This window comes from Pagrus major, chromosome 18 (genome assembly GCF_040436345.1).
Source record: "Pagrus major chromosome 18, Pma_NU_1.0".
NCBI classification, from domain to species: Eukaryota; Metazoa; Chordata; class Actinopteri; order Spariformes; family Sparidae; genus Pagrus; species Pagrus major.
Window position 1 is genome coordinate 16,051,812 of NC_133232.1, and position 11,692 is coordinate 16,063,503.

Sequence of the window (11,692 nt, forward strand, 5' to 3'; positions counted from 1 at the left end):
CCTGTTTATGTGAAAGTCAGTGCTCACGGGGCTTTGGTGCGGACTCCACACATGGTAGAAGTCCTTTTTTATTACGTAGCATTATGTTTGTGACGCTTCACTTCGCTTTTATAACACGCAAAACAAACACAGGTTAGCCGAGGCTAATGACGCGACAAGCTATTTTATTATGCCTAACTTTCAGTTCGCCGCAAACTTCCGGTGTTCTTTCAGCAAGTCGTTGGAGTTAAATTCGGAGAAAGACATTTATGACAATTGACAGTTCATAGTAAATTATGACAAAGGATTTCAGATGTCTGATTCACGTTACTAACCGGTTCTTTACTGAGGTGCGTCATTTGGTAACAATAGGTACGATGAAGGGATTAAGGATACTGCTGTGGCACAAAAGGAGAACTGTGGTCAAATACTGGTTATTACTTAACGACTTAACTAGCAGCATTAGGCTGTCAGAGAGAAGTAAACAACCTTTGGACTGCTGTCAAGTCAAACTAAGTTATTGTCACACGCTGTATTTGTGTATTTACTGTATGCTGATATGACATGTGATATGATATGTTCAGGCTCCGGTCATGTGCCTCCTGCCTAATGAGGGCTCTTATTCAGACATCTAAACATATTGTCTCTACTCACGAAAACACAATTATCTTTGGATGTTATTATGTGTTTTTCATTGTAATTGACTCATTGTTGGATGTCTAAAATGAGCTTATTTATAGGGTTAAGTGAGATCATCTTTTGCTTTAACGGCTCATAGTACAGTGTACCTGTCCTGTCATGTTATCCCACACAGCTGACTGGTGGGCAGTAAATATGGGTCAGAGCAAAGAAGCCAAGATGTCGTGCCTCGACATCCTCACCTACCACAGAGAGCTGCTGGTGTCCAGGTTGAGGAGCATTCAGTGCATCCTGGACAACCTGTCGGCCTGTGGCTTCCTCTGTGAAGAGGATGTTGAGATCATACAGAGAACTGCCACAAAGACAGAGCAGGTAGGAAAACAAAAGGCAGTGAAACACTGGGGGTCAGTGTTTCACTGTCATTCAGCAAAATCATCAGAATATCCAATATGAAGTAGAAAGTTTGGGAAATTTAACCAACACTGACTTTTTGTTTTACAATCTTTTTAGGTGCGAAAAATCTTGGAGCTTGTCCAGTGCAAAGGGGAGGAGGCCTGTGAATATTTTATTTACATCATATATAAAGTATGTGATGCATACATAGACCTCCAGCCATGGTTGAAAGAGATCAACTACAACCCAAGTAATGAAACAGCGGTGATGAAAGTGGTTAACACAGATCCCAGTAAGTATCACAGTCACTAATGGTGCTCTGTGCCACTAATATGTTCTTTTTATGCTTCATAGATATAATGGGAGGGTGTTCGTGTCATTAAGAAGAGTTAGGCCAGTCTTAGTTTTGCTCTCTTAGACTATTGTAAGATAAACAACACTGTGTACCATCAAAACTGTTGACAAATGAGGAAAACATGACTCAGGTTTGCTGACAATGTGATATTAGATAGAATGGTTAGAGATTGCAAACTGCTTGGAAATACACTCACTTACCAGTTTATTATGCATGTAGATTGAATGGGGCTGTTTTGATATGAGAGGTGCTTCTGCATTTCAGTCCAGCCAATTTACATCATTGAGAATTGCAGCTCAAGTAGAGACTAGGAAGTTATGGTGGAATAATATGAACATCAGTCATCAGTCATTTTAAACTTCTACAGCACTTTTACCTGCACATAGTATCGTACATATATTTTATAGGTATACAGCTACACATCACAACAACACAACATCTACACATTCCCCAATTCAACTAAAAACTGGAATCCTGCCACCACTGCTAAATGTATTTCATATAGGGATCATAAAGAGTCTGTCTTGTCATTCTTAAGCTGTACATTAAAAATAAATAATAAATGTTGCCTGGGAAATACTCTTGGCAAGGTGTCAGTGTATGTGACACAATATGTGAAACAATACACACATAGGAAATTTGCACAGCATAGCCTTCCTGAGCAATCCTGACATTATAGTCAGATTATTGGGTTTTGGACTGTTGGGGAAAAAAGAAGCATTTGATAACATCAGTTTGGGCTCTGTGAAATTATGATGCATTTTGTAGACTGAGGGATTAATTGTCTAAAAGCTTCTACTGTAAGTTTCACTAATTCTCTGTGTACCTCCTCTAAGTCAGCAGGTATTGTTCAAAGTTGAGGCATGAGATGAGCCAGGACACCAACTTCATCATGTCATACGGCCAGAGAGAGGAGACCCGCCTGGAGGACTTGTACACTGACACACTGATGGAACTGTTGAATGACTCCAATGAAAGTCTGGGCTTTTTGGAGAGTCTGGACCAGCTCCTGGGAGACCATGCTGCCTTCAATCCCCAAGGGGAAACCATCTACGTGATGGGGGACGCAGGTGTGGGAAAATCCATCCTCCTTCAGAAGCTCCAGAACCTCTGGTCCAAGAAAGAGCTGCAGACAGACGCCATCTTCTTCTTTAAGTTCCGCTGCAGGATGTTCAGCATCTTCAAGGACACCGAGCAGGTCTCCCTCAGAGACCTTTTGTTCAAATACAACTGCTACCCAGATCACGATCCAGACAATGATGTGTTTGATTACATCCTGCGCTTCCCTGAGAAGATTATTTTTACATTTGATGGCTATGATGAGATCCAGGATGATCTGGACCTGATGAATGTACCTGAGGTGGTGTCACCTGAAGACAAGGCACACCCCCTCCAGCTGCTCATCAGCCTGCTCTGTGGGAAACTACTGAAGGGCTCCCAGAAGGTGCTGACGGCCCGGACAGGGATTGAGATCCAGAGTAGAGTGATCAAAAAAAAGGTGGCTCTGCGGGGCTTCTCCCCCACTCATCTGAAAACCTACGTTGATCTGCACTTTAAGGAGCAGGAGCACAGAGAGCTGCTGTCAGTCCAGCTGGATGCTAACCCCCACCTGTGCGGCCTGTGCTCCACCCCGCTGTTTTGCTGGATTGTATTCAAGAGCTTTAGGCACCTGAACACTGTGCACGATAGTTTCCATCTGCCTGAAACTTCCATTACACTCACAGACATCTTCCTCCTGCTGTCAGAGGTGTTCCTAAGCCGCTCAGCCTCACCTGCACCTTCTCTGCTGAAGAAAAGCACTCGGTGTGCCTCAGAGACATTTAAACGGGGGCTCAAGCCTCTCGCAGCTTTCGCTAAACTCGCACTTCAGGGTATGGAGAGAGGTAGCTTCATTTGCAGCCAGGAGGAGGTCACTGTGTGTGGCCTGACAGAGGAGGACCTGCCCCTGGGCTTTCTTAGACCCGTCAGCGTGTGTGATGCCAGTCAAAGCCCTGCTACATTTGAGTTCATCCACATCACCCTCCAGTCTTTTCTGGCTGCGTTTGCTCTTGTGTTGGACGAGCAGGCTGCTGCCAGCTCCATCCTCAAGTTCTTCACAGAGTGCAGCAGGAAAAGAGACTCATCCTGTCTGCCTTTTCACTCTTGTATCAGTGACTCTTCAAAGCCCAGTGAAAAGCAGCCATTTGCAACTAACGAACACCTCCAGTTCACTAATCTGTTCTTGTGTGGACTGCTGTCAAAGGCTCAACGCAGCCTGATGGAGCATCTGGTACCTCCGGTGTTATTAAAGAAAAAACAGGCCTTACTGAAATCCTACCTTTCCACCAGTGTGAAGTCCAGCCTCCGTGGCTTACCCCACTACGACAGTGGAGAGGGCAAGAAAGTCCATGTTATGCCTAACTTCCTGTGGACGCTGAGGTGCATCTTTGAGACAGGGAGCAAAGATATTGCTCAGATGACAGCCAGAGGTATCACAGCCGGCCTGATCAAGCTGGGTTACTGTAACGTGTTCTCAGGTGACTGCACCGCCATCAACTTTGTTCTGCAGCACCGTCAGAAACTCCTAGGGCTAGACATGGACAACAACAACATTAGTGACTATGGGGTGATGCAGCTTAAGCCCTCCTTCTGTAAAATGACAGTAGTGAGGTAAGTATAAATATAAACATGGTTTGAACTACCTTCTAATCTGTTTTGAAGAATATTAACACACATTTTATAAGGTATACAGTACAGTTGATGTATCACACTAATCACACTGCTCCTCTGCAGATTGTGTGTTAATCGCCTGACTGACAGCAGCATTGAGGTTCTTGCAGAGGAGCTATGTAAGCACAAAGTTGTGGAGGTCTTGGGGTGAGTATACATATTAATTGTTACAGTGTACTTGACACTAGGTAGTTTGCATTCCACTCATTTTCAAGATACATCAGTGGTGGAAGAAGTATTCAGATAGTTTACTCAAATAAAATAACTAATGTAACAGTCTAATATGTACACATTCAAGTATCAAAGTACAAGTATGAAAAGCACCCATACTTTTGTGCATGTTTCCTGTGCCTGAAGTAGTATCTTATATATGCGTTATTTGATTGTTAATACTGATGCATCAATGAGGCATCAATGTGCAAGAGCATTTTACCTTTGTAGCTGGTTGAGGTGGAGCTGTAGATGCAGTTTAGTCCACCGGTTCCTAGCCTAAGGGACGAGCCCCTCTGAATGGTCACGAGATACATCTGTTGTGAGAGGATTATTGGATAAAAAAAAAAAAATAAGATTCTGCAATGTGATTAATTTGATGAACTTCTCTCTAATCTTTGGGAAATGTGTCTTGGAAACTGCTAACTTCTAGACATCTGAAATGTGACTAGCTGCCTCAACTTTTTCTATTTGATCACAAGCTAGAAACATTGGGAACCACTAGTTATATCTTTAAAAATGCCTTGTGTTTTATAAGATTAACATTTGCCTTTTTTTTTTTATCTTAATCTGAGAAGTAACTATTAACTGTTGCTGTAAAACAAATGTAGTGGCATGGTATCTAGCATTAAATAGCAATACTCAAGCAAAGTACGAATATCTTAAATTGCACTTGTACATTTTACATTGCAAGGTACAGTTCACCCCAAAATCAAAAAATGTATAGTTTTGCTTTTACCTGTAGTGCTATTTATCCAACTAGAAAGTTGTATTAATATCAGTAGTTTTTAGTGAAATAAATGCCTTCAGTTGCTGTGGAGATTTTGTCTCCTTCATCCTGAAAAGAGGAATGTTTCCTATAGAGCTTTCTATAGTGTAATCATTATACAGTATTTAGTTGATGTGATTTTATTCTATGCAAATGTTAGCGGTACATCAAATTCACTAGCAAGTAAAGGCAGAGTGCTAACACAAAAAGCATCAGCGCTTCATAAAATTCATTTTTCTTGTTTTTCTGAGAGTAAAACAGAATATTTATTACCATAATTGATCTTTTTGCCCTCAGGCTATACAGCAATAACATCACAGATGTTGGAGCCAAGCTAGTTGCTCAGATAATTGAGGAATGCCCAAAGCTGCGAGTTGTCAAGTATGTTACTAACAAGATAAATTCGAAAATTATGATAATTATAAACAAGTAATATATCATGGACCTATGTCTCTTAAATTGATGTTGATATTACTTTGTCTTCAGGATTGGTAAAAACAACATCACTGCTGTTGGTGGGAAGTATTTGGCCAGCGCAATTCAGAAGAGCACTTCTATATTTGATGTGGGGTAAGACGTCGCTTCTGTAAAACTATTCTTATCACACTGTACTGTACTGTACTGGACTGTACTGTACTAGACTGTACTGTACTGTACTGTACTAGACTGTACTGGACTGGACTTTACTGTACTAGACTGTACTGTACTGTACTGTACTAGACTGTACTGGACTGGACTGTACTGTACTAGACTGTACTGTACTAGACTGTACTGGACTGTACTAGACTGTACTGTACTAGACTGTACTGTACTGTACTGGACTGGACTGTACTGTACTGGACTGTACTGTACTAGACTGTACTGTACTGTACTGTACTAGACTGTACTGGACTGGACTGTACTGTACTAGACTGTACTGTACTGTACTAGACTGTACTGTACTGGACTGTACTGTACTAGACTGTACTGTACTAGACTGTACTGTACTGTACTGTACTAGACTGTACTGTACTGGACTGTACTGTACTGTATTGTACTAGACTGTACTAGACTGTACTGGACTGGACTGGACTGTACTGTACTAGACTGTACTGTTCTAGACTGTACTGTACTGGACTGTACTGTACTAGACTGTACTGTTCTAGACTGTACTGTACTGGACTGTACTGTACTGTACTGTACTGTACTAGACTGTACTGGACTGGACTGTACTGTACTAGACTGTACTGTACTGGACTGTACTGTACTGTACTGTACTGTACTAGACTGTACTGGACTGGACTGTACTGTACTAGACTGTACTGTACTGGACTGTACTGTACTAGGCTGTACTGTTCTGTACTGTACTAGACTGTACTGTACTGTACTGGACTGGACTGTACTTTACTGTACTGTACTAGACTGTACAAATTTGACAAAACATTAGAATAGGTCCACGTTTTGGCTTACTTTACAGACTACAGCCAAAAAAACATGTGTGGCTAAAGTGGGGTATTTTGGAGAGGAGTTGTTTGACTTGTTTAATTTTGACGTGTGTGTCTTTGAGGACAACACTGGCCCAAGTAAGGCCACCCCTCTGTGTTTGTATGCTTCTTGACGCAGCTCTGATGACAGATTTGATGTTTTTTTCTTGCAGAATGTGGGGGAACACTATCAGCGATGAGGGAGCAGAAGCATTTGCAGGAGCTTTGAGGCACCACCCAAAGCTTACCAACCTCAGGTGAGACCGCAGCTACCTACAAACGCAATAAAAATACTGATTTAAACTCATTGATTAAATAGTCTTTTCGGTTTCTGTCTATAGTCTCTCAGCCAACTGCATCACTTCGGAAGGTGGAAAGTGCCTGGCAGAAGCACTGAAAGAGAACAGCGTCCTCAGGATATTCTGGTAGGCAGGTCACTTTGTTAGAGCCAAGTGATTTTTAGTGTTCCAACAGTACTACTCTTTTCATATAAGTACATGCGTGTGCTGTTGTAGGCTGGTGCAGAATGAGTTGACTGATGATGCAGCTCCACACTTGGCTGAGTTGGTCCAAGCGAACACAGGTTTAAGCCACCTCTGGTAAGGAAAACACACACATGACCACATCACCATGAAGGAGACCTGTCGAGTCAGACATCGATTGTTACTCCCCTGCTTTGTGTTTGTCTGCAGGTTAATCAACAACCAGTTGACTGTGGACGGGATCAGACAGCTTGCTGAGGCTCTCACTCACAACTCAACAATCAAAGAGATATGGTGAGGGTCAGCTATAATTCACACCAACTCTCAGGCATTTTCTTTGTTTCTCGGGGCCTCTGAATGGTGTGGAGCAACTTTAAATACAGATGTCTTGCAGCCTTCAGTGCTTAATTTCTATCAGTCTTTAGTACATTTCAGAAAATTACAGAAAATTCTCAGCCTAGCAGTTATAGTGAGGCTATAGCCCTTGTCACACAGAGATTCCGCTTTATTTCCACAAAGAAGGCTCGCCATTATGCCACCTTTGTTTGTTCACACTGAACCAAGCAGCGCCGGCTTAAAGTCGCTCCAGTGTGTCATTCTATTCATTCAGTCATTTTGACTCTCATGAGGAGGGATGCTGTTTTCTGGGGGAAAGCTCACTGAAGTCTCGGTCAGCCTGGCTCTGCTGCTGGGGACAGACGCTGTTTTTCTCGGCTTTTTCAAGTATAACTGCAATATTTTTTTTCCTCATAGTTGCCAAAGACACTACCAGTTACCACATTACTGTTGTTTGGTCCTGTAACGTTGCTCTGTGGGTTGAAGTATGGGACATTTCTCTTTAATTTGATGAGTGAAGGATCTGTTTAGCGGTTAGACTGTGAACACCATCAGACCGACACGCCCCTGTCCTGCGCTGCCGGCTTTTCCATTCACACAGACGCTGTCTCGCCTCTGCTGCAGCCCTGATACTACCTCCAGTGGCTGTCCGCCCATTCCGCCTCTGTAACTTTCACACAGCCGACATTTATTTCACTGTATATGCCTGGATATTTCCTGACTCTGAAAAGTCTTTGGTGCTGATGAGGCATTTCCCTCTTTCTCCTCCCTTCTTTGCTGCAGCTCTAAGATCTCTTTCTCATGTTTTTTTTATGCCTTTAAATAAGTTTGTGGTGTAGCCACAGTAGTGAACAGCCTTGTACACGCATCAAATTGCGCAACATTTTCATTTACAGCTGTAAAAAAGCTTCAAATGATGCTCCTCTTTTGTTCAGCCATCATTGCCGGATGTTGGATTGAACTGGTGGTCAGGGTGTGCATCGGGGTGAGCTGCGCGTACATGAGTTGTGCACACAACAGGATAACAGAACAGAAGAAGGCTTGCATGTGTTCAAGACAACAGAACATTTTTAGACAGCTCTATCGATCAGAGTACTCGTTAATACAAATATGTCGATACAATGTAGAAAAGAGAAACTCGATCTTCAAAAGGCAGAGTGTATTGGTAGTATCGATCAAGTCCATTTCCATGTGTTCTTCCTCTGAGTGTATAAATGTGTTTTGAATGTGAATGTCTGATCTTGTTCCCGCAGCGTGAAAGGAAACCAGGTCTCTACAGAGGAAGAGCAACAGTTTGAGGCAGAGAAAAGGCTGCGGTTCCACTGACTGGGCACTCAAATGAGAAATGTGCATGTGTTCAGTATTGCAGAAAGGTGTAGTGTGTGTTCACTGTATGCATGTATTGTTTCACCTGTGTACAAGTGTTTGTCTGCTTGCGCAAAGTCACACTATCAGGAATCACTTTACATTGATTGCATCATTGATTGCTGATGAAGCCATTTTTACACAAAAGAAACTGTATCATGTTCCTGTGTGTTACATGAAATGTGGAAAAATGTTGAACAGGTTTACGTGACTGTTAAGGGAAAAGGAAGTGGGAGCAACAATGAACAGAGGAAGAAAACGACTTCCTTTTTCATGAACCTTTGTATCCAGTTTTGTTTTTGTTTGAATACAATAATATATATATATATATATATATTAACTATTTTATTTATTATGACTGTTACTCAAGGTACTGTTTTTTACATAGCTGTCTGAATGTGTCTTGTGATGTACTTCAGTGTGAAGACAGCATTGTTATAATATTTACTGTTTGTGCAGAGATATACACCCTCTGGCCAGTGAATCCCAATGACAATGTATTCTGTTGAATGACAGTGTATGCATTTCCCCTGATGGTGGTGAAAAGGCTGATGGCCTCCGGTGACACTTACTCTACTCGAACAAAACACTGAGCTTAGTTCAATAAGGAAGACTTTCCCATTCAATACTCTCTTTGTACTCCTGATCTGTGTCATTCTGTGTAAATTGAAAAATGAAGAATGAAGAAATGTAAAATTTCAACTTATTTGTGGTTTTGCAGAAACATACTTTTGTTGTTTATTATTTTTAACTATTGCCATAAGTCCCCATACTTCCATAAAGTAAGGGGACTTATGACAGACAACATAAATAAATCAAAATAGAAATATCAGATCTAAGATACCCTGACTTATACAGGTCCTTAAATTGTCTTAAATTCAGTTTTATTAAAGTCCCTAAATTGTCTTACATTTGAATTTGTGAGGTCTTATTTGCTACAAATATTTTTATCAATTTTTTATTTATCCAACTTTTTATTTCTTTTTTTTCTAAATGGATCAAGCTCTTTTGGACCTCCCACTGAAACTAATGCACTTACTTTTTGGCAAAATGTAGATTCACCTAAATCATTTTAAAAACCTTATTCCTACACAAGACCTTCCTCTGCATGGGATCACACATAGTTTAATGGTTGAATGAGAAAATGATTTGTCAAAAATCTGTCTTGAATTTGGATGAAAATGATCTTGAAAAGGTCTTTAATAGCATAAAAACTGTCCGACACCTGTAGACACCCTGTTACAGTCCCTAGTATGGGTCAGGCTCCAAAAACACTGGATCCTTCAATTTCCCATAATGCTTGATAGCATCATTTATTTGAACCTTCCACCCTGGTAAATGCCCACATACAGGATGTGTAGTACTACTAATGACTGGCAAACGGACTTTTACATGTAAAAGCCAATGAAGTGCTCCTATAATCCACCTACCTTGTGTAGATAATTGAACCACCATCACAATCATTATCAGTCCTTACAACAAATCACCCTGTCTTGACTGAAAAAAAGTGAGCTCATATACAAAGTAACAGCCTTGACTTAACTTGCACTAAGCTCCATGTTTAACAGATGTGTATTTGCAAAAATAAGTAGAGTATGACACTGTAAGGCTGATTAGACGGCTGGATTTTTACTCAAAAAATTTGGATTAGCTTCAAACACAAAATATAACATAAAAATGCAACAAGTACAAGAGAATGATTGGTATCCAAAGGATTCACTCTTAATTGCTTTTTGTACATAGTTTTACAGAGAAGAAATATTTCAACATGTTTTACATTTGTTATGATTTTCTGTCTGTATCAGTCACATTCACACATTCTCTGTTACATTTCATTAGGTGGTGTTTGCTGGGGCTCAGAACTGGCAACAAATAAATTACAACAATGCTAAAAAGTGCTTGACTGATTCTAAAGTAGCTCATATAAGGCTTCTCTTAGGGCAGTATCCTCAGTGTCTCTCGCACACCCAGTACAATTCAAAGACCAGTCTGTCCCAGAACTGAGGCAATACACCACTGCCTTCCATTCAAATCACTGCTGTGGCTCAAACACCTAGAACACAGTATACAGGGGATTTCCTACTGTATGTGCAAATGGGGAAGCCCTGATGTGTGGTAGTTGCAAAATATCATGTGACATTTGTGTCGAAACCATGTAGAAACAGAGGAATCTGATATTGTCCAGTGAAAGCCTGGAGAGACAGGTTCAAGAACAGTATATTTCCATGACAACTAAGCATCTCTATCCACTGAGGAAGGAGATGTGATGTGGCTGGAAGCTTCAAAAAGCTTTCAAGAAAATGGACACCCCAAAATGTTCTTACATCAAAAGTTCCACCTCTTTTGTTATGGTTTAATTTAACAGCTGCCTTTTCCTCAATACCTTTCCATTGTTATCTTTAATTTAACGGTTTAATCTTTTCTCTTTTGCTACTGTAGGTGTAATGTCATAATTATATCTATTAAGGCCGGATTTGTTACACTTTCCTCTAAAATTCACATATAGAAATGAAAAGACATCACTAGTCAGTGTCAGACCTGCTCAGAGAAATAACCTGTATGATCAGTCATGAAAATGATGATCAGTAATAATAGCTGTCAGATTAAAGTGAGAGATGGAGGTACAGTAGCAGCCCTGTGAGATGTCCATCAATCAGCCAAATGTTGAGACTGTTGCTACCAGCAGAGAACAACATGAGAACTACATGACTCTATAGCACCACCGTGTGGTGGGATAGTATTGTAGGGCTCAACTAATCTCTGTGTGGCTGGTGGATGCAAAAACTCCAAAGTTCACCAGTTTTTCCTCCAGTGACCCAGAAACAGATTCATCACCGTTATCCCAACGTGAGCATGACACCACTTGTAAAAATATAAACAGTGTGAAGTATAAATACATACAGGATGGAGATCTTTTAAAGGGATACTCAGATAATCGTTCAGTATTGCACTTCCATGAAGTTGGAGGACAGATTTAAAAAAGGGAAAAGCA

General features: G+C 41.0%; 1 protein-coding gene across 1 annotated transcript; it reads left to right on the plus strand.

The window, feature by feature from the left end:
* nod1 (nucleotide-binding oligomerization domain containing 1) lies at window positions 1-9,609 on the plus strand. The gene is made up of 12 exons (XM_073486793.1): window positions 1-54; window positions 794-990; window positions 1,129-1,303; window positions 2,203-4,015; window positions 4,139-4,222; window positions 5,352-5,435; window positions 5,541-5,624; window positions 6,691-6,774; window positions 6,859-6,942; window positions 7,033-7,116; window positions 7,210-7,293; window positions 8,589-9,609. Exons 2-12 carry the CDS (start codon window positions 814-816, stop codon window positions 8,659-8,661), a joined length of 2,826 nt encoding a protein of 941 aa, XP_073342894.1. The 5' UTR covers window positions 1-54; window positions 794-813; the 3' UTR covers window positions 8,662-9,609.
* Window positions 9,610-11,692: the final 2,083 nt, after the last annotated feature.

What these genes read in the sequence shown, in the direction of transcription:
- nod1 (XM_073486793.1), top strand. Translation starts at nt 814, where the DNA reads ATGGGTCAGAGCAAAGAAGCCAAGATGTCGTGCCTCGACATCCTCACC. An exon ending in TGTAAAATGACAGTAGTGAG is followed by an intron (nt 4,016 to 4,138) that starts GTAAGTATAAAT and finishes GCTCCTCTGCAG; the next exon opens with ATTGTGTGTTAATCGCCTGA. An exon ending in ACAGGTTTAAGCCACCTCTG is followed by an intron (nt 7,117 to 7,209) that starts GTAAGGAAAACA and finishes GTTTGTCTGCAG; the next exon opens with GTTAATCAACAACCAGTTGA.